Source organism: Brassica rapa, chromosome A10 (assembly GCF_000309985.2).
Source record: "Brassica rapa cultivar Chiifu-401-42 chromosome A10, CAAS_Brap_v3.01, whole genome shotgun sequence".
In the NCBI taxonomy this organism is placed as follows: domain Eukaryota; kingdom Viridiplantae; phylum Streptophyta; class Magnoliopsida; order Brassicales; family Brassicaceae; genus Brassica; species Brassica rapa.
The window spans coordinates 8,332,467-8,356,041 of NC_024804.2; the positions used below are offsets into that span (position 1 = coordinate 8,332,467).

Here is a 23,575-nt window from a genome sequence, read left to right on the forward strand (position 1 = left end):
TATCACTTGATTTTGAAGTTAATTCTTAGTTCCTCCTGCGCTCTCAACTCAGGAAGGACACCAGTGGTTACTCCTCACATCCTTTCCAGCATAGTGTTCTACAGAGTTATCCCCGAGATTCTCTTCTTGTGTCGTGGCCGGAGTCGGGATATTAAAGCTCTGCATATGCCCCTAAAGACTCTCCTTGTTCTTCATTACTTGTTGTCTGTTTTGTCAGATGGGTTCTTGATGTTAGTCTGCTGGTTTCTGGTTCGTTGTGTTTGGTGAAGGCTTCTTCACGAGTACCGTGGCAGGGACGCCTAACCTCCCCCGCTTCTCATTATTGGGATCATCCTTCAGAACTTTCACCAAGACTCTGTTTCTGATGGTTAGGGTCTTTGTTTGCAGGTTCTTCTAGCAAACTGAAGCTGTTGGCCTCCTAGAGTTCATATGTTGTCTACCGTATGTTGTATTCGTTAGCTTTAGCTTAGTCATTTAGGTGTAGACTAAACCTATCTCTTGCTATTTAATCTTTTTATCTTTTTATGGAGGTTTTTGGTACCTTCCTAGTAGTCTCTAGGAGATTTGGATACAAAATCATTGTATGTATGAGTGTAAATCCAGTTAAAGATGAATTGAAAAATAAATTTAATCTACAGTAAAATTAATTGAATTAGTTAGTTCAAAACAAAATTGATAAATTATTATTGTATTTCAAAATTATTCTCAAAACACAAAGTCAACAATTACATGATGTGAAAAATCAATTTAATAATAAAAATAAAAGAAACGCTAAAAATACTTTCACAAATGTTATATGATTATAGTATATAGCAGTTCTCACAAATTTTGACTGCACACAGTCGAGAAATATATAATAATAATAAATAAAGCAGATCAAATTTTAATTTACAGAAATTCTTGTGTTTCATCCACCTTACCTTTTGCCCGCTCCCCAATCAAAATAAGAATGGTGAAAATGGATAACAAAATTTGTTTCAAAGTATTATACAAAATTCAAATAGTTTATATAAAATTTTATACTATTATTTACTTTCATAATTAAAATAAGTATGTTATAAAATATACTTTGTTACATACCAAATATCATACGAATATGAAAACAATATAAATATTTATTAACTTATTTTATTTATATTATTGCATGAATCTAAATAGTACTTTATATTTTTTAAATTTGGATGATTTAATAAAACTTATTATGTCTCTTTGATAATATTATATATTTTTTAAATATATATAATAAAATATTTACAAATTTATGTACATTTTGTTGTCATCAAATTTATGTGTATATATATATTTTAATGTGATTTTATATTCAAAGTCTACCATTTTATGAATGGTGATTATTATATTTACCTAACTATTAGTAATTTTGTATGCTTTTATCTATAATTTTCATAATATTTTAAATTATAATTTAATTTTATAAGTATGTTTAATTATGTTTTAAAAATGGTCATCAAATAAAAAATATTTAAACAGATAAATCTTACATATGTAAATATATGAATTCTTATTTTGTGGAAGATCTAACTTTTGTAGATTTTTTATGAATGAAACCTTTAAGATCAAAGCTAACATTCGTTACTTATTATTTAAATAAAACATAAATTAAACTATAAATTAAAAGGGAAATTTCCAGAAATATCACATTCCTAATAACACTTTTTATGTTTAGTTTAACAACTTTTATCTTCACTATAAAAGAAGAAAAAAACACTTATAACTCTAGAGTTAACTAATCTATACTTAGGGTTTAGAGTTGAGGGGTGAGGTATATAGTTTTTGGAAAGTGGAGTTTAAAATTCTAATAAATATATAAATCAATATTTAAAAGTGTTTCAAAAATTTTTTAAAACGAATTTCTAAAGATTTTTCGAATTTCAAAAAGAAAATTTGAAAAAATAATAAATTGAAAACAAATTTCAATTTTTTGTATTTTAAAAAAAGTTTAACATTATAAAATTAATGAGTAAGAGTCTTTAATGAAAAATATAAAATATGATAAATTAATTTATCTAAATAATTATTTATTTTATATATATATAGAAAAAATGTATAAGAGTCTTTAATGAAGAAAATAGTTTTGAAAATGTCTCTTTAGTGAAGGCAAACATGAATAGTGATAACAACAATATGATAAACATGAAAATTCTCCAAAACAAAATTGATGGAACGCTAGTAACATTATAAAATTAATGAGTAACTAATGTACAAGATGGTTCATGATTTTTATTTTCATATTTGAACCACATGCTGTCGGTAAATATTTATTTTGAAAAGTGTATCACTTCACAAGTGATATAAGATGTTGAATGGAAAGTAAATATGCAGTCCGAACATGTTGGTGTTTTTCTCTATTCAAACTTTTTTTTTTCTTGTGTATACTCTACTATTTTGGATCACATGTGTATAATTTATCATATTTTATATTTTTTTATTTTACATGAATGGAAATAAAAGGTAGACTCTCCACCTTTTAAGTAAAATCCACCTTTTTATTTATCTCCCATTCATAATTTTAGTCTTCTAGAAAACTAGATACAATTAAATAAGGCGGCAACGATACAGCGCGATAGGACGACAGTGATACGGGGATACATAGATTTCCCTTCCACTTTCACCGGCGTTTCAATGGTGTCTCTGGACCCCATTCCACCAGATGTGGAATCTCCTCCTCCGGCCGATGGTACCATTGTCGAAGAACAGAGCTCTCTATGGCGCAAGGAGCACGCTTCGGATGCTAGTTATACAGATTGTGAAATGATTGAGATCGTTAATGGAGAAGCCTCAATTCAGATCCCCTCTGCGATCCTCATAGATCCGAATATTCTTGGAAAAGTTTTGTGGTTGGTTACTTTATTGGCGATGTGGGGTCCGTTCATGATCAACCGTCAATGAAAAGAACATGGTCCTATTCCGTGTGGAAAATCCTCAGACTCGTTTACGGGTCCTTCGACGCAAGTACTGGCATGTGTCAGACGTTCCTCTTGTGGTTATTGAGTGGTCTCCGGCTACAGCTTCAACGGCTCCAGAATTTTCTGGTATGCCTATGTGGGTGGATCTCAAAGGAGTGCCAAGTCACTTGTTCTCTCACAAGGGACTCAAGTGTCTGGCAGGCGCAACGGGTTGTTTTGTTAAGCTTCATCCCACTACGGAGAAGTGTGTAAGACTGGATGTCGCTAGAGTTTTAGTGGAGGTGAATCTTCAGAAACCTCTTGTTGAACGGATTTCATTCTTCGATGTTGATGGTTCTAAGGTTACAGTGGTGGTAAGTTATCCTTGGCTCCCACAAAGGTGCGCAGTTTGCAAGAAGTGGGGACATAAGGGAGGAGACTGTAAGTATGGCACGGTCACCATTCAGAAGAAATCGCCCATATCAATGATAAGAGTACTACTACCCCCACTCCAGCTTTAGACGGCAGCGCTGCAAGGGAGGTTGTTCACTCTCTGATAAGTGATCTTGAAGTGTTCTCTGTAACTGCTCTGCTGGTGCCGGATCAACAGGCCGTGGATGTTGGAGAAGTTGGACAAACCATTGCAGAAGTAGACCAGGTTGCTGCATCTGCGGACGACACATAAGGATGTCTCTAGGTCAGACGAAGAGATTAATGGAGGTATGGTGGATGGAAGGCAGTAGGAGGTGCAGGATATTCCAGCTCTTGATGGGAGTAAGAAAGAATGGAGGAATGTTGGGCATTCTACGCAAGAGAATAGGCGCTCTCACAAACCTAGTGACGGTTCGGAATCTGCCATTACGGTTTCTCCTTCTTGTTTCCAGCCTTTGGCAGATGTAGATGAAGAGGAAATTTCTGACGATCAGGAGGATTTTGAAGAGGGAGAACTGAATGAAAATACGGAGGCGAGACTTAAGACCACCCGAAAGGCTCCAAAAGGTTCTACGCAAAGATGGCAAACAAATCTCAGAAGAAGAGAGTGGCATCAGTTCGTGATTTAAAGTTGCAGCATCTACAATTTGGAGTAAAAAAATCTTCCGTTAGGAAGATATGACGTCCTTCTTCGCTTGGAACATGCACGGGTTCAATATGCCGCGCAAACATGAGGTATTACGGAAATAGATTCAGTCTGAAAAGCTAAATTTCGGGTGCCTGTTAGAGACGAGAATTCAGCAGGATAAATTCCATAGTATTGTTACTGATGCTTTACCGAGTTAGAACTCTATTGCAAACTATGAGTACCACCACCTTGGGAGGATTTGGTTTTGCTGGTCTGATCAGGTGATTGTTACTCAATTGAATAAAACTAGTCAGATCATTTCTTGTGCCGTTCAGAACCATGTTACTGGTGAGCAGTTTATTTGTTCCGTTATCTATGCTTCTAACTACCTTGTCGATCGACAGACTCTGTCGGCTGATATTCGAGCAACTGATCAAGCCGCTTATGGTCACTTAAATATGCCATGGATCTTTATTGGTGACTTCAATGTCACTCTCTCTTCTCAGGAGCACTCCGGAGCTACAGATTATTTACCAGACTAAACGGGGATGAAGCAGTTTCAGGATGTGGTCTCGGACTGTGGCTTTTCAGATCTATCAGCAACTGGTGCACTTTTTACTTGGTGGAACAAACATGAGAGGGATCCAATTGGTAAAAATCTGGATCGTGCTTTGGTTGATAGAGACTGGCTCCGAGTTTTTCCTTACTCTCAAGCTCATTTCAAAGCAGGTGTTATCTCTAATCATGCAAGGTGTTATGTCCGCATTGCTGATCGGCCTGCTGGTAATAGGAAACCTTTTTGGTTTTTATCTACCTTGCAGATCATAATCAGTATATTCTAATGGTGAAAATGATATGGGACTCAAGCCCTCCACTGTTTCACTCTCGTATGACTCTTCATCTTTCACATGAAGCTTAAACTTCTAAAATCTGATCTTCGTGCTTTAAACCAGACATAGTATGGCGACATCACTACTAAGACTCGTGAAGCCTATGCAGTGCTATGTGACCGGCAGAATGAGGCGTTGGTGCATCCCTCTATTGATTCCTTTCGGATTGCAGCTGAGGCTTTGGATAGATGGAACCACTTAGTAGCAATTGAGGAGATGTTTTATCAGCAAAAATCTTGTGTAAACTGGTTGGGAGTGAGGGACAAAACTACACCTTTCTTTCATCAACATGTTTAACATGTCGGACAATTTCCAAAGGGTCCCTGTCTATTCCTCTGAATAGTTTATCATTCCCCACTTTCCAAATATACCACATAATCCAGAGATATGTGTCTTTATCCAGCTCAGGGTCTTCTATATCGTTTTTCTTCCAAAAAAGACAGTCGATGTTCGCGTAGTGACTCGCGCTGGGAAACATTGATGTTGGAGTTGGGGTTGCTTCACGTGCCTTATATATAACATATATAGGGTCATAGGGATAGTACCATGTTTTAATGTGCTTTTAACATATTATCCATTTTTATTGTATGATATATCACTTTAATTATATTGCTGCCATAAATTATGATAATGAGAAACTAATCCTTATATGATAAACCAGCCATGTGATATGCACACATCCCAAGCAATCACCACATATCTCGTAGTATCCTCATTCGAAAAATCTTCATAGTAATTTGCGATGGCAGAGTCCATTAGCTGGAAGGTGTATGAACGTCAAGAACCATAGGGATGGAAACTGTGGGTGTAGATTGGATCTGTAACACGGAACGCAGAAACTGTCGTTGACTTCTCCGTAGCACGATTCGCGAAAAAATAAAGAACATATGATAAGCACTTAATTGTGTTTTATCCATGTTTATCCCCCGCAACGCCCGCTTATCATTTCACAAGTTTTAAAAATCCATCTCACTCAATTGTAATCTCAACGCCCACATTGCTTGACTTTTTTTTTTTTGTGTCGACAATATTTTCATTAAACTAGCCCAATGGGCTGTTTTACAAGATTTGACATTGTTACAAAACGAAGTCCAATAATATAAAACAAGAGAAGCCCTATCAATATAGGTTCAAGATAGAGATCGGCTTGTAATTGATTTCCTTCCACGTGCCAGCCTGGTGAAGATCTGAGGACATCTGATGGTAATACGTGTCCATAATGCGAGACAGCATCTCTGCCGCCTCAATTCTTCGCCACCGGGACTCATGTGTACTGAAACCTCCGTGTTTCTCTTCTCACCATCGGAGAATCCGTGATAACCTCGCTGTAAAACGTCAGAAACTTTTAACTCCACCTCTGCTCCAACCTTTGCTTGTGCTGATGGATCTCCATCTACCGCCGATTATAACTCTGAGATAGATCGATCTGACCAAACAAGAGATCTTCCTGGACCGTCCTCATAAAGAAAACTCCGGCTCTTCTAAACCTCCGTTAAGTTAATCGATGTCAATCCAACTCCACCGCATCCTTGTCGCTAAGATACTTTACCAAAACGCCTATCGGCTTTACTATAAGGTAAAGATTGACTCTTATTGAAAAGGAATAAATGTGTATCATAGATTAGAAAGAGAATCCAACCCAAACAAATGGAATCTTGTATATTTTGCAGAAGAGGAGGCCGATCTAACGATCGGGAATACTTATTATTCATCCCAAAGTCAAAGAGATAAGACTAGAATGAAATCAATCAAAACCATTTGATCATATATTTTTTAAAAGAAATTAGTTGAAATACAGCAAGTTGTATACCATTTTTGAAAAGTACATTTATTCAAAAACAATCTAACATTTAGACATAAGATTTAGTGATTATTGTTTAGAGTATAATATTTAGAGATAGAGTTAAATTTATAAATTACTCTTAAATATTTATAAATGATTCGACAACTTAATTTTTTTATAATAAACTTAAAATATTTATGAAAATAGTTATCATTTAAAAATAGTTAGAATCCCCTCCACCCATTGTTTTGAAACCGACCCGGACCCGCGGTTGAACCGGTAAACCTGGTGACCCAGAAAAAATTCGGTTTGGGTTTTGTAAAAAACCCAATATTTAGAAACCCGCAAAAAACCGCAAAAACCCGGTAAACCCCGAAATCCGGTACCGGTTGAACCATCAGTCGAACCAATAAATAACTTTTACTTCTTTTTTTAGTTTTTAATTTTGTTTGATATTCTAAATTTTCAATTAAGAAGTTAGGTACTGACAAAAAAAAATTATGTTTTTTTTTCAGTTTTATATTTGTGATTTTTTGATTTTGATGAAGATTTCACTATGTCACTTGAAGAAAATAAAGTGAACGATGGTAGAGAGAACCAAAATTAGTTGATGTTATTTGGTGTTAGTTTATTTCCGTTATCGATAATTTATTAAATGATCTTTTACTTTTGGTTTATTTTGTATTTGTAGTTTAATTTATTATTCACATTAGACATTTAAATATTTAAATATTTATAAATTTTATGTTTTGATTTATTTTAGATGCCATAACTCTTATCTTGTTAGAAAAAAATTTAAATAGTCTAAACTATTTTTTTGATATTTTGTATGTCAAATGAAAATAAAAATATAAAAACCAAAGTTAAGTATTTTCTAAATGTTTTTAAACATAAAATATATACATATCCAAACTATTATTTTATGTTTAAAAAATAGAAAATATTAAACTTTAGTTTCTATATTTTTATTTGCATAGCTGATATATTATTATATAATAAAATTAATTAATTTATTAACCCACGGTTCATCCGCGGTCGACCCAGTGATCCAGTAACCCGGTAAGCTGTCCGGTTCAGTATCCGGGTCGGGTTTAAAAACATTGCCACCACCCCTTTTTAGTTTTTTTTTCATTTTGTATGTCTTTCTTACCAAATATAATTCAATCAAATAAGTATAATGGTAAAAATATACATCGTTTCTATATATCCTATGACATAAAAGTGTTCAAACGAACATAAATTCCTTAGAAAATATAATTTTATAACAAAGATATAACTCAAAATTTGGAGTCAATTCCAAAAGTAATCATTTTTTTTGAAACGTTCATTTGTCCTATTCACCATAGAAACTCGAATTATTCAAAAAAAAAAACCTTTCTTTTAAAGTGAGTATTTGACTCATGTATCATCTGCCGCGTTTATTTACAACATTGTCATTGTCATCGTCATCAAAACACCAACCACCATGAACAACTAATTTCAAGCTCTAAATGCACCTAAAATCATCATATACATCTTCATATCCTCATTTCTTACACACATAAACCCTTTCTCTTTCACTTTATATCTTATTTAATCCAAAATTCCTAACTTTTTATTTCAAAAACTATAAGCTTATAGAGTTACTCAAGTTCATGATTCCTGGTTAAGAACAAGTGAGTAACTTCCATTAAGAAGTTATGTGTTCTTGTAAAAGCTAAACATGAATCTCACCGAATCTAAAAATGATATTTGAATTTTTTAGATTTGTTTCACGAAGAAAACTTCTTTAGAAGTTTCTCCATCGATAAGACTTTTAGAGAAGTCTTCCGGTCAATGCATAGGTTAGTTTTACAATTGGCATTTTTGTGTGTGTGTGTGTGTGTGTGTGTTTAGAGAAGAATTCTTTAGAAGTTTTCTAACTTTTTTTGTTAACAAAAAAAAGCGAGAAGATTTCTCGAAAACTCTTTTCGGATAAACAAGTTAGTTTTCCAATTGACCAAAGTTTTGTCAAAATTTTGAAGTGTTCTCACTCTCGCAAAAATTCTGCGTAGGTTAGGTTTGTAACTGAAAATTAATAGTGAAAAAACTAATACTAATTAGAAAACTTCTTAAGAAGTCTTCAACCATGAAACTTCTCGAGAAGTATTCTCAAATTTTATTCTTGGTTTTTGTCAAACATATGGTTACAAGAGAAGATTTTTCTAAAAAAGTCAAAAATTGAAAAAGTAACCTACGCAGATTTCTTGGGATAGTGAGAAGAGTTCATGTGACCGTAAGAATAGAAGTCTTCTAAGAAGAAGTCAAATATGTGCAAAAACTCTATCCAGTTGCAAAACTAAGATGTTTATCAAAGAAGAAGTCTTTTATAGTATTTTCGAGAATTTTCAAATAAGTAAGCTAATATTTACAAAGTAAGACTTATCAAGATATCTTCTGTAAATTAGACTTCTCTAGAAGTCTTTCTTTGTAAATTTGCAATTGCAAAAATAACTTAAATAAAAAATTTCCGTAGAAGTCTTCTCTGAGAAGAGTTGTTAGGAAGCCTTATACGTCAATGTTTAATAAACTTTTATTTTCTCTACAATTAAAATGATTTTTTAATAGTTTTTACTATTCATGTATATTAAGTCAATATTGCGGCTCCTGGATGAAATTCATAACTTGTTTGATGATAATTATGAGGTTACAAATATTCATGTTTACTAATGTTTCTAGCTAATCCGAGAAGACTTCTTAAAAAGTCTTCTATGTTAATTTTTCAAGAGTGTTAAGTAACTTCTAAGATATGTTTGTTTTAACTTTCAAAACTGTTAAGTAAATTTAAGAATATCAAGTCATGTGGTTTAATGTGTCTTTTTAGATCATGAGACATAATTTTTTTAACTTCCATGAGACTTAAAATTTTAACTTTCACTTAAAATTAAAATTTGATCTTTTGTGGATTTGACAAAGTTTTTGTCAGAAGTCTTCTCTCTTAGTTTTAGTAAATTTGACTAAGTTTTGTGTTGTTGTCTTTTGTTACAAGTAGGTAGAATAGTTAAAATGTTTCTTCGTCTGTTGTATCAATAACTTCAATAATGTTAAGAACTTTTGGCAAAACATGAACATATTTACCAAATTATTTTCATTAACATCTCTTCAAGTTTACAAAATAATTCACAACTAAAAGAGTACACATACAAATCATAAAACATACCATAAACAAAACTATTAAAAATGGAGCTAGATATCATTCTACGACATAGATAAGCTTGGACTCCACTTGACATCATCCCTTTGTACCACTTTGGGAGAACACTTTGAAAGAATTCTTGGGAAGTCTTGTAACATAAAATGCCTTATAAGACTTCCCGAGAAGTCTTCTGAGAGTTTCTGAGAAGTCTTCCAAAGTCTCAAAACAGAGAAAACTTTCAAAAATAAAATTTTATGCTTAAATAATAATCAAGACAGTTACATAAGGCTAAATCTATCCAAAATGGGTACCACTTTGGACAAAAGACTTCTTGGGAACTCTTCTAGCATAAAATGCATTAGAAGACTTCCCAAGAAGTCTTTCGAGAAGTCTTCCGAGAGTCTTATGAGAAGTCTTCAAAATTCTGATTCAGATCTAAAAAACTTTGCCTATTCAAAACATCCAAATGAGTTCAAAACAGAGAAAAAAATAAAAATATTTTTATGCTTAAATACTAAACAAGACAGTCACATTAGGTTGATCTATAGTTTTTTAGAATATAACATATAAAAACACAAAAATAAAATCCAAAATTTATAGATCTACTTTTGAAGGAGCGAAAGATGAGAACCATATAATGATAAATCGGCAAAACAATAAATTAGTGAGAAAGACATAAGAAGAATGAGAACTAGATTTATTGGTATTTTCAAGTTCAAAAAGATTAGAGAGAGGCTGTAGAGTTTTAGAGTGAGAAATATTACATTTTTGTTGCAACTATTTGATATGAAAAAAAGATAATGTACAAATTTTCTTTATTTAAGTAGAAAAAATTCCAGGGCAGTCTTCTCACCCCAAATTTGCTATTCGTTTGAGAAGACTTCACAATAAATATTCTAATGCATTACATGTTAGAAGACTTCCGCAAAAGTCTTCAAGTATTTTAAACCATAAAACCAAATAAATAACTAAATAGCAACAAACACTTCATTAAACATATAATCAACTTATAAAGTGTTTAATATACACAAAATTAAACACATATAAGTCAAATTTACTTTTTTTATTAAAAAAAAATCAAGATTTCAAAATCTAACCCTAAAAATACAAACAATACTATAATGTTACCAATCCCTAAACCAAAGACTATCATGAGTCATGACGCAATCTACATGACTACATTCACTCACCTATGCTGAAAAATTCAATTTTAGTAAATCTAAATTTACATGATTTAAAAATATCTACAATTATACGATTTAGATTTTTTCCCCAAAAAATATAAAATAAAATTTATAAATTATTTTTAAGATCTAATACATGAGAAGACTTCATGGAAGACTTCTGGAAGAATTCACATTAGGCGGGAAACCTAAATTTCTAAATTAATGATTAGGTGGAAAACCTAAATTTCACTAAAATTTAGACTTTGTTGTGAAGTCTTCGACTAAGTCTTCCAGTGCATTATATGTTAGAATACTTCTTGGAAAGTCTCCCAAACCCTATAATCGAAAAACTAACTAACTAACAAAAAACACTTCATTAAACTTAAAATAAACTTATAAAATGTTTAGAGTACACAAAACTGAACACATGTAAGTAAAATTTAACTTAAAAAAAGGTTAATATTCCAAAATCTAACCCTAAAAATACAAATGATACTATAACATATGTTACCAAACCCAAAACCAAATACTACTATGACTCAATCTAAATTCACTCATCTATGTTGAAAATAATTCAATTTTAGTAAATATAAATTCACATCATGTAGAAATGTTTATAAGTACATGATTTCAATTTTCCCCATAAAACTATTTTTATAAAATTTATAAATTATTTTTAAGATCTAATACATGAGAAGACTTTTATTTTCGTAAAAGTGCATACAAGTTTTTTTGTTTTGTCACAAGGGGCTGATTGTAACTTCACTTTTCTTTCGGGTTACTTTAATTCAATCTGGGATATTTTTGTATTTAAAATCAAGCTTTGAATCATTTTATGACAAATTTATAATTTATACGTTGTTAAAATAACATTTTTTCATATTATTTATGAAAATATATTATCCAATTACAAAATCAATATAGTAAGAAGTTAAGAAATCAACAAACTATATATTCTATTGCACCCATTAGAAACGTCTTTTCAATTTTGATTTGCAAATCATCGTATATACTATACTATTTTGTTTTTCTTAATTATGTTATATATAACATATTTCTTTTTTAACTGTTTAATAGTATTATGATATAGATTACACTGCAGTTCACACATGGACATGGAGGAGAAGAGTGTAAGGGGGCCTTATTGAATTAGGGATTTGAGAAAGTTTTCAAGATTTTAAGATTTAGAGGGTTTTGTTGAATTCAAGGATTTTGATGGAGGGTTTTGTTGAATTCAAGGATTTTGATGGAGATTTAAAAAGAGAATTTGGTAGGATATGGTAAAATCTTTTTAATATTTTTTTAACAAAAACTTAAACCACTAAACTACAAAATCGTAATCTGATTGTTAGGTTTATATTAAAACATATATTATCAAATGATATTACTATACATTATAAAGAAATATAGTCTTGTAACGATTGCGCGTACGGTGAAAAAAAATTAAAACGTTTTTTGATAGGTTGCAGAGTTCAAACAAAAGTCCAACTCTTCTATTTCTCCTCTGTTATGTGCTCCCTATGTGCTCCTACACATCTTCTCTCTGTCGGTAATCCGCCAATAAGAGGATTGCCTATGTAGTTTTTTTCTCGTTGAAGGTGCTAAATTGTCTTCTTTGGAGAATGATACCTGATATATTGTTCATGAGACTTGAATACCGCAAGAGAAGTAAGGTTTGTTAGCTGAAGAGGTATGTTTCTATGTAACATGTTATAAGAAAGATCAAGGTCTCAATGTCCAGCAGCTTTGAGAAGATATCCGGTATAGAGCTCGACAAGAAATTGTGAGATAGATTCATGGCTTCGTAGTTTTGAGAGTACTCCAATTCTGATGGGATAACACCACTTAATCCATCGTTAGACAGATCCAAACCATATATATAATCAACTGTTCCTCTACTGAACTCAGATTTCAGTGTAAGAATCGCACTTTGATTTGTTCATTCTCACAGCACAAGAAACAACATACCTCTATTTCTTCTCGAAAGTACAAAACTTAGGCCTTCGATGATGATTTCTTCTTTGAAGGACCAGCTGTTTTCTGCTCTGCTTTCTTGAATATATTGGCTACAGTAGCTTGAACGAGCTACCGTCTTTGATGATTGTTTTTTCCTTTTTAGCTGGAAGTTCATTAAGCAACTTGCCTGCTGATGTAATAGTAATATCAGCTTGAGGTTCCTCACGACCTTTTATTGAAAAATCAGATTCCAACACAGGTTTCCATCTTCTTCATCAGATGTATTGTCTTAACTAGTTCACTTTGACCTGAAGAGTTTTCTGGAAAAGTTTCTGCAAAGTTGAACTTCTTGCCAGAAATTCTCTGAGACTGTTGAACCTGAGTTAGTTGAACTGGTGTAACTTGAATCTTATCAGCCATATACTCTCCATCATCAGACAAAAGCTCCTCCATTTCAACTTCAGGTGAGTCTGTCTCTGTCTCCGTTGGTTAGCTACCAGTTTCAGGAATCGCAACCGTCTTAACCGAAGCTGCTGTTGCTACTGCTCCTGCACCACCTCGGAAATCAAACTCAGTCTGCTCTGCCTGAGACAATTCTTCTGGGAAATCAAGACGGGCTTCTTCAGGGTTTTCCTCTTTAGTCCTAATCCACCATGATTTTCATGTTATCAAAATAGTTATCGCATAAGACGTTTTTGCCACCTAGAGAATTGCAGAGACAAGTATCTGTTCTTCGGATACAAGATCGTTCCAAAAAGGTTTATTCGACCCTGGAGGGAAGGTGACGTAGAGGACGGGGTTTTGGTGGAGAGTCGATCGAGATCGCGGATAGTGACGCCGGAGATGGGAGCGAGGATACCAGGGATGGAGAAGAGGAAGCTGTTCTAGAGCTGTGACTTGAGGATGATGTTGGAGCCGTAGTGCTTCTCTCTGATCCGTTCTCTTGTCCCAAATATGAAATAATTGTTTTTTCTTAAATTCCATCTCTTTAGATGGTATTCTTTTTATTGGATTTGAAGAGTAAATCATAGTTTTCAATAATCTAAAATAATTTCTGATAAATCTCATTGATGAAATCCATATTTTACAATAAGAGGTGATTTGGTAGGGTTTTTATAAATGTTACATTCAATAAGAGAGGATTTGTAGAACTTTTTATAAATACCTAATCCAATAAGAGAAGATTTGGCAAAATCCTAAAATTTGATGAAATCCCTAATCCAATAAGCCCCACTAAATTTCTATAATTTGGAACCTTGACTTCAACATCAACGTTTTTTTTCCTTTTTTGTGAACATTTATTTTTATAGAACGACTCGATAAAATAAAAATTTCAATGTCAATTACAAGTTTGAATCAAACAAAAATTATCTAATTCAAACCTCACAAAATTAGCTTTGCTCGCCCACTACACCAACGCATTAATCTGGTAATCTGTTCTGAAATTCTTAGATTATCATGACATCATCAGAGTAGTTGGTTCTTGATTATCTCATTAAGCCCATAATTCTCGTTGACCATGAAGCTCTAAACTACGACGGTAAGAGAGGACAGAGATATCAAACCTAAGGAAGAGCCAATTGAGCCTCGCTAAACCACTGATCGAGGATGTGTAGCCTGACACAAGCAACACAGACCCTCTGAACAACACAAGCTGCAATGGAGACGAAATCTATCCGCAAGCACTTCAGATTCTGAAGAAATAACAGACCGTCATGCCGATGCAATCAAGAAATCGTCGTGCCATTGGGATGGCCACTCTCAGCCCATGACTTCTCACCGATCACAATTTCAACTGACCTAATCGAGACTACCAACAGAAGTCCTGGTCCGAACCAGAAAACCTAATCCCAATATTTCTAGAGCTTCTAAATCACTCCTTGGTGGAGACATGAGGAGAAGCTGTCGAAGCAGAACTGAAGGATCCAACCACTCACGAAATGGGTGAGCAAGCTCACAGAAATGAGAGAACAAATACAAAGGAAGAACAACTTCAGATAACGGATAACACTCATGCCATAGATGATAAAATCTTTTTCTCACCATAGACACAACTTCATAGAGATAGAGTAACCACACAGCTACCTTACCCAATTATACGAAACGACTTGAAAGATGACCGCCGTCTCCTTTGCGCGAAAGCTAACCAACCATCGTCGCCAGATACCATCAATGTTTCTACAGTGTTTATGGAGTTTTCAATGGCCATCACAACCAGGAGAATGCCAGAAATGAATACATGTCAAATAATTCACAATTGTCATCAGAAAACCACTGTGAAAAAAACATTTTTACATGTATTTCTAAGATAAGTAGTATATTTTTGATGATATTTAAAACATAAGAAATACATTTATCTAAGATAAGTAGTATCTCATCTCTCTTTTCTCATCTTTTCTCTCAAGCAGACGCCGTTTCTTGAACTGTTGTCTCTCCAACATCAGTTTTTTCAGCGACATGAGACGGCTCTCTTTTTGTCCTTTTTTCTTGTTCTTCAGCCCGTGCTTCATCTACTGGTGCATTTTCTCTCTTATCGGCGGTGGTGGTTTAGATCTGAGGTGGTGGTGAAGTCACGTTGACGTTCATTCTCCTTTTGTGGTTGCACTTCCCGGTCTGATCTATGGAGGTAGGTCGATATCAAGTTCCCCCAGAATTTATACATGTGGCGCATGCGTTCTACAGCGGGTGTGCTTCTCAGATCCAGCAGCATGGAGGTTCTCGGGGAGGAGGCAAGACGTGGTTGGTTTCTGTTTCGGAACCACTAGCTTCTCAAATTTTTTTCTTTCAGCCACTTTGAGGACGCCGGGCGGAGCTCTAGAGTAGGATTTCTCAGTGGCGGCGGAGACCAGTTGGATGTGGGGTGCGATTTCAGTTATTCCAAACACTGGCTCTGCACAGCGAAGCCGATTTGAATAGTTTGCTTCTTCCTTGGTCTGCGCTCCTCTATTTCTTTCATGGTTCTCCGATCTGCATTTCCTCATCTTCTGTGTTTTGAGTTATCGGTGTCGTTCTGCTCCTTTGCTCTGCTTGTTCGGTTTGGCTCATCGTTGGAAGTCGCTTCTCTTCCCAGTTTCTGGTCTTTATTTCAACGGTGGCGAGTGCTTTAGCTGACGTAGCAGCTATTTCTGGCGGTTGCTGTGAGTATTTTTGGTTTCGTTGTTCTATTTTGTATCCAATTTGGTTGTTTTTTGTACCATTCCCAGTTATCGAAAGTTTCAACTTAATTTTTTTTTTCTTCATTCCAGTTGTACTAAAATCCAAAAAAATTCAATACAAAAGTCTTTTATACAAAAAAAATTGCATAAACTGAACTTTAAGTTTCAAAACTTCACGTATTTTGATAAATATTATACTTTAATACTATTCTATTATATAATTAATTATCTTTATAGAAAATAACATATGGTAGATAAGTTTAAAAGAAGTGCTCAAAATCTTCATTCTCCTATGTTATATGTTCATTCAATTCTATCAATTTGGCTTTCAGCTTCGTGGACGTTGTGTGTATGCACGATCATCACACACGAAGAAAATGGCTAGTATCCAATTTTGTGCTAAATTATCACATCCTCCACCCAAATTTCTACCGAATTATTTTGCTAAAATTATTTTTCCATTATGTTCAGCTCACTGACCCAAAAAAATTTAAGCCGAGATCAAAAATGGGCTATCAAATAGAGAATAATGGGTCTTTGATATCGCCGACCGAATGAAATCAAAGGAAGACCGGGTTGTGGTTTCCGTCACTTTAAAATTGTAACTGAACTCTAACCGGTATCTTTCTCGTTCGGTTTATCTCAGTTTTATTTTATTTAGTTCGGTTAGATGCTTCTAATAGTTTGGTCGACGACACAATCTCTCTCCGATCGAAGCAGTCAATTAAATTTCCAATCGGAGAAGATGCAGCAGAGGAAAACGACGGCGGCGGCGGCGGGTAGGCCAAGTGGTACCGATGGATCTGATTTCTCGTACCGGATGGTGGTTGACTCTCGTGAGTCTTACATAAACCCATGACTCCGCTTCCTTTTTTCTTTCCCGATCTCTTCTTAATCTATTGCGCCTCCTAGGTTACACGAAGGTCACTAAAGGGAGATCTCGTCTCCGTCTTTTGATCCTTGTTCAGGTGCGAATCTCTGTGATTCTCTAGATTAGGTCCTGGAGCTCGATTTTATAAATGCATTTCTTTGGTTCTTGTTTGCAGGCTACAATTTATCTAATTGGACTGTCGTGTGCATTCATGACAAGTACTAAAAATGAGGAGAGGAACACCCTTGGAATTGCATCTGCTTCTATTGGCTTACTCTTTGCATTCATTGGAGATTTTGGTTAACTCTTCTCTTCCACCTCATTATTATTACTCTCTAACCATCTTTTTTTTATTCCTGTGGTTTCTTTGTCTTTGTTTCTGTTGAAAAAGGTTGCAGACGCAGCAGAGTAAACCTTTTGAGGCTCTACACGGCTGCCTCCACCGTTGTCATGGTTCTTTCTGTGTTTTCTGCTGTTAGGAGCAGATTAACAATGGAGGTGATTTGCTTAACTCAAAACATACTTTGCATTTATAGTCAGATTAAAAGCAGACAAAAGTTTTCTTTTACTAGTCCGAACCAACTGGTGATTGTGGTAGTAACAGTATGGTAGCAAATACTATGAAACTGAGCTTGGTGTTGTTGATGCTATCACCTGATAGGAACGGAATAGTTCTGGAACAGCAGCTAACCTTGAGCTCTTAGGGTTCATTTCTGCTCAATTGGGTAACACTTTCAGAACATCCTCATTTGTTGAGTTTACACATTCGAAGTGGTTATAATAGATCTTCTGGTTTTGCTGTCTACTGCAGGAGCGGTGGTGCAGATATTAGCAATCATCGTTACGGGTTCCCTTGTCAATAATATGTCCCCACCTACGAAGACAGAATAGACAAGACAAGAGAGTTTGTGGTACTGGCATGTGTGATTCTGCTAAATGAGGAAGACATTTAGAAATTTGAAGTTTTCAGTTCTACCAAATGAATAGTTGTTTACTTCAGTATCTTCTTTCATTATTCAAAAGACATTTTTAATAGATCGATGACCATAAGAATGTTACGACTAGAGGCGGACCTGAAATCTCAAAGATTGAAAAAATATAGAGAGAATTCGTAAAATATGACACATTCAACTTTCAATTCTCCTAATAAGATTTTTTTTTTTTGACTTTTTTTTATCAAATTGAACATGTCTTTCCTTTTATTAATGGCAAAAATAGAAAAGAAAATTGCAACTCATTTGTCGTAAACTAAGTTACATTCATTTAGTTACTCAAACCAAAATCTAATATAAGTTAGTTATTGTACCACCAAATCCAATTGACCATGCAGTCTCTTCTTTAAAAAGAACAGACTTCTCTTTCCACCTAAAACATGGGTAATTCCGTCCACAAAAGGACAGCTGTATGGACAATATTTTCCAACCACGGAATGTGTCTCTCAAGATAAGAGAAAGACGTAATGTGTCTCTGTATGTAAATTTTTCTATATATGTGCCAGAGAAGCTTCAGCAGATTGCTCTGTTTCGAACACAACGTAAGCGTGAACACTGCACTTTCAAAAACATTACATAAAACTTTTCACTAACAGAAACTTCAAAGATTAGAATAAAGGAGTTTCTAGCACATACCCTGAAGCTTTCTCATTGATTTGCTTCAACACCAGGGGCGAAGCTAGGTGGAAAGATAGGGGTGCACGTGCACCCATAATTATTTACAAACTGAATTTTTTACACATAACATACTAGGTGAAAGTGGCTCATTTGGTGAAAGTGCACCCATCTAGGTTCAAACCCCCTATTTTAACTTTTATCAATATATATTTTAATTATTTAATTTATACAACTTCGTCCCTGTTCAACACTATAGCTCCTTTCCTCGTCTTCCTTGACTGATCAAACCATATAGCTTCTAATCATGTATAACATATGATTTCGTTTATTTTGTGGCTATAATTTCAGATATTGAAAGATGATATTCTCCATAATTTTAGGTAATTTTAATAATTTGTCATGTTCTTATGATATTGACCAATAAGTTGATTATTTTTTATATTCTTCATAATTTTAGCCATTTTACTACTTTGTTATTTTCTTATGATATTGAATTATGAGTCATCCAATTTCAATTATACCATTATTTAAACTTTATTAAGTAATTAGAAATAAGGATTGTGATAGAATTCTAAACATTTTGGTCGAGCCAATATTTAAAATCATATTTGTTATAGAATATGTGGTGTAATATACATCAATCGATTTGTAAGAGGTTTTAATTAGTGGAAATTGTATCATATATAAAGATTATATAGTGTTCATAATTTAATTATTGTGCTTTAGTCTTTCTCAAAGAAAAAGCGTATAGGTTTTGTATCAAAGTATTCTCAAGAAATAACCATATCATTATTAGGTAATTTGGATTTGAAATTAAGCACTTCTTGTAGTTATGGATTAAAAGGAACTTCAGCAACATCAAAAACCAATAAATATCATATATTATCAATAATAAAAATCTTAAAAATGATTAAAAAACAATACATTTGTATTCTCTCACACAAATAAATTGAGCAAAACACACAGCACATGATGCCACATTATATTTATAGAAATCAGAAACTTATTTTGCATACCAGACCACAACTCACATGTTAAATGTGTATCAATACAGATTTTCTTTTATAATAATTTAATTTTTACAAATATTAAATTATTTTTGTGTGTTTTCAGTTTTCTTAAACCAAATCCCAATTGTTTTATTGTTTCTTTAGACCGGTTAACCGATAGACCAAATGACATAACTAAAGGTGAAAGTAAGTAAAGGTAAAAAAAAATTAAATTTTAACTAAAGGTAAATTTGCCCTAACAAAACCTCTCATCCATAATTAATATGTGGTGTAATATACATCAATCGATTTGTAAGAGGTTTTAATTAACAAGGGATAATTAATATGTCGGTTTCATCCACAATTCTGATTGATATCAGATTCCAACGAGGCAAAAGAATCCAGTAACTCTGTCGGAGAACCGCTTGAACACAGGAAGAACAATCCAGCAATTCGTCCTTCCTGGTATATTCGCACAGTAAATTTCAATATTTTAATATTCATCAGTTTCAGCTCCCTAATTAATCTTTTTTGTTTTCTGCAGGCAGTGCCGGCCCAACTATTTAAGTGGCCTAAAACAAATTATAAAATTGTGACCTTTCATTTTAATATTTAAAGAAAGTTAATGATACATACAAAATTAATAACTTACAGTTTTATCTTATTTCTTTCTCTATTGGTTTATTTGTTTGACATTTTTTTAAAATAGAACTACAGTCTATAACAAAAAAAAAGCAAAAACAGTAATAATATTAAGCAAATAGAAAGAAGAGTTAGAGAAATAAAATATAAAGAACACTGTCGTAAACGATAAGAAAAAATCAAGAAATGATAAATGTATATAAGAAACAGAGTAAAAAGATGTAACAATTGATTTAATTTTTCTAAGTTTTGTATATTGATTTTGTACTTCTAATTTGGTATGAATGGTCTTTTTTATTTCTGAATCAATGTAGTACTAGGTAGACCCGGCCCATGGACGGGACGAAAGTATCATGAAAATATTCAATCGAATTGACTTTACAGTTTAATTCGGTATTTCATTAGACATTATATAGAAAATATACAATATGTAATATTTATTCATAAGCATATAATATAATACGTATAGGAAGACTTTGTGAATAATATTTTTGTATACGATAGTTTGAGATTTTACATTGTGATTTTTTTCAGTTAATGAACTTCACTTCTTCTTAGTTGTTGAGTCTCATATTACATTTATGTATTTTTCTCACAATTTTTTTCACACCTGGTATTAATTTTTAAAATGTACATTAATAATATATGGAAAATATAGTATTGTGATAGTATTTCAATTTTTAAAATTCAAAACACTTATATATAGTCATCAAATATAAGAAAATAATAACCTGTCTTTGTTATTTTAGTCCAAAATCTTTAATCTTCTTAAACCCGAAAACAAATATTTTTAAATTAATATTTTATTAATCATCCATATCACATTATTTGATATTGAATATACAATTTTCATTTTAGTAAGAGAGATTTGAAGTTATTTTTAGGTAACATGTTACTATTTATTTTATTAAAAATTGCAATAGATAAACGGTATATATTTCATATATTATTTGAATTCAAAAATATATTCTGTCCATTTTTTTATTTTTTTTGTTTTATTTTATCCGTTCTATGTAGCAAAAGTATAGAGATACATGCATTACATTTTTTCATATTAGTAAATGAGCATTAGTAAACAGCCTTGTAATGGAAGATGAATTTTCTCATATTTGTAAGATCGAATTCTTAATAGCATAGCATCAAAATAAAAAAGAGATATACTCACTTAGGAAAAAATATATTTAATATGGTTTGATATCTCTGAAATCGTTATCTAATAACAACTTGACGTTAGGAAATTATAGTGCCAAATATTGAGTGATGGACAACCAAGAAAATAATTTATAGGAAAATTGAAGAATGTCTTTATCGACCAGTACCATATTATAATCAACAGATTTAACATATAAGCAACAAAGTCACCTCACCCAAAGATCAAGATGACTTGGGTAGTGCCCGCTCTGTATATACTAATATCCGTGCTAGAACTTGAAAAATCAAACTGACTCTGCATATGAAAGGAGACAAATCAGACTCTGCAAAAACATGGAAAGAAATATACCAACAGCTCACCAGACTCTACAATCCTTCTGAAACCTGAAAAGCAAGTCTTATGTTCGTCTCTTATGATCCTCCACCCTCAAGATCAATTCACCATCCTTTTGCGAATCCAAACTCTCTTTACCCCGATTGTGACCATTCCGAGTTGCCAATTGACCATAAGGGCCACACCGATGGCGATAATTAATGAGAAAGATATGCAAACTTAATATGTATATATTTACTTTCAATGTACAACATTGCTTAATATTGGAATATTAATATATTCAATCGGTTTTGTTAACTTTCATTAACTCATTCTGAAGATTAAGGAAACTAATTATTGCACACAACAAATGTAATTAGTCCCCAAATTATAGGTAGAGATTTGCATTGCATAGCACAAAATCAGGCACATAATTGTACGGTGTGTATATAGAGATATATAGTTTTTGTAATTATCAATACTATTAAAAGAGTAGGAGTACTAAAAAATCTACTTATTCAAAGTTGTTGGACCCTTTCATTAACTAATAATATTTTGGTCTTACCTAAAATTTCTACTAATAATATGTTACCTTATATATATTTTTTTTTTTTTTTGACAACTACATTCAAATACTAACTATAATCTCCAGTCGATCTAGCAAGCCAAACCGGTGGAGTTACCTTATATTTCTCTAAAAATAATTTAGTCAATGCTTAACAAATTAAATGGTTTAACTATATTTGTTTCATCTGATCAATACAATTAAAACAAGATATGTTTTAGATTTGCCCTTATTCTACTTAGGATTTTTTTTTGTGTCGTTATGATTTTGTCTAACAATTAAAAATTTATTAAATATAAAATGGGTAATGCTAATTAGACCACCTACAGTATCTATATATGGGACCGTCATTTGTTGATTTATTCCTAAATAATTGCATCATTATATATTTTTGGACACTAAACAAATAACAACAATTTCAATTGGTACTGAAATTTTAAATTTAAAAAGTTTGTTGTCGACTTAAAGCCTTGAGCCTAAATTATACATTCCAATTAATTTTTTCCCCACATATTCAATTTATTATTGGTTACCAACCGTAACAACACCTTATAATCAAAATCTTGTGTATCATTATAAGGTGACTAAGATATAAATATAGGATAAGAAAAATTCAATTTCATTATAGCTGACAATCCATATATTTATTAAATTTTACTAAAGAAAACACAAGTTATCTACTTTATAATATCAATACTAACTAAATACTCATATCATTTTTCAAATCTCTTTTATATTAGATTATACCAAAATAAAAACTCACACACTTTGAATGAAAATATGTACTTATAGTATTATACAAAAAAAATAATGTATAGGCATTTAAACTAAAATGTTAAAACGGCCACCAAATTTAGAATGCTACATGAATAATATAGACCAATCCATATTATATACGGCCACTAAATTTATCGGTTCCACCGCAGGTCCAAACTGGATAGAAAACGTTACTTATATCTTAAATAAAACATTGCTACTAACGGTTTCAAATATATTTGATTTGGTCGGTTATTTCTGGAATTTAGTTCAATTTTGATTTTGTTTTTTTTTCGATTTTATTAGCGGTTTCGGATAAATGTGTTTAAATCTATATATTATTTTATATAAGTATTTATTTAATATCAAAAACAAATCCGCGCTTTTTAAGCGCGGGTCAAAATCTAGTGGCAACTTAAATTTGGGGAGCGATAATTTTGTTAAAGTTTTATTGTGCACCACGAAATCTCCTCTTTGTCAAATATAAATGCAAATGGGATAAAGCAAGTATCATTTTATTGTGCATCACGATTTTAATTATCATATGTGAAATATATATGCTGAAAATACAAAAGTATTATTTTAATAAAGTCACCCGATAAGCTCATTA

At 32.6% G+C, this 23,575-nt stretch overlaps 1 protein-coding gene and 1 pseudogene across 1 annotated transcript; one reads left to right on the forward strand and one right to left on the reverse strand.

The window, feature by feature from the left end:
* Positions 1-8,450: 8,450 nt before the first annotated feature.
* LOC103833050 lies at positions 8,451-14,181 on the reverse strand (annotated as a pseudogene).
* A 2,472-nt stretch (positions 14,182-16,653) lies between these two features.
* LOC103833033 lies at positions 16,654-18,055 on the forward strand. Its single transcript, XM_009109137.2, has 6 exons — positions 16,654-16,903; positions 16,980-17,035; positions 17,114-17,237; positions 17,330-17,436; positions 17,600-17,663; positions 17,750-18,055. Exons 1-6 carry the CDS (start codon positions 16,738-16,740, stop codon positions 17,827-17,829), a joined length of 597 nt encoding a protein of 198 aa, XP_009107385.1. The 5' UTR covers positions 16,654-16,737; the 3' UTR covers positions 17,830-18,055.
* Positions 18,056-23,575: the final 5,520 nt, after the last annotated feature.

Bases quoted from the DNA above. Each gene is read 5' to 3' on its own strand.
- LOC103833033 (XM_009109137.2), top strand. From the start codon at position 16,738: ATGCTTCTAATAGTTTGGTCGACGACACAATCTCTCTCCGATCGAAGC. The intron at 16,904-16,979 runs GTGAGTCTTACA...TGCGCCTCCTAG, and splicing joins CCGGATGGTGGTTGACTCTC to GTTACACGAAGGTCACTAAA. The intron at 17,664-17,749 runs GTAACACTTTCA...TGTCTACTGCAG, and splicing joins GTTCATTTCTGCTCAATTGG to GAGCGGTGGTGCAGATATTA.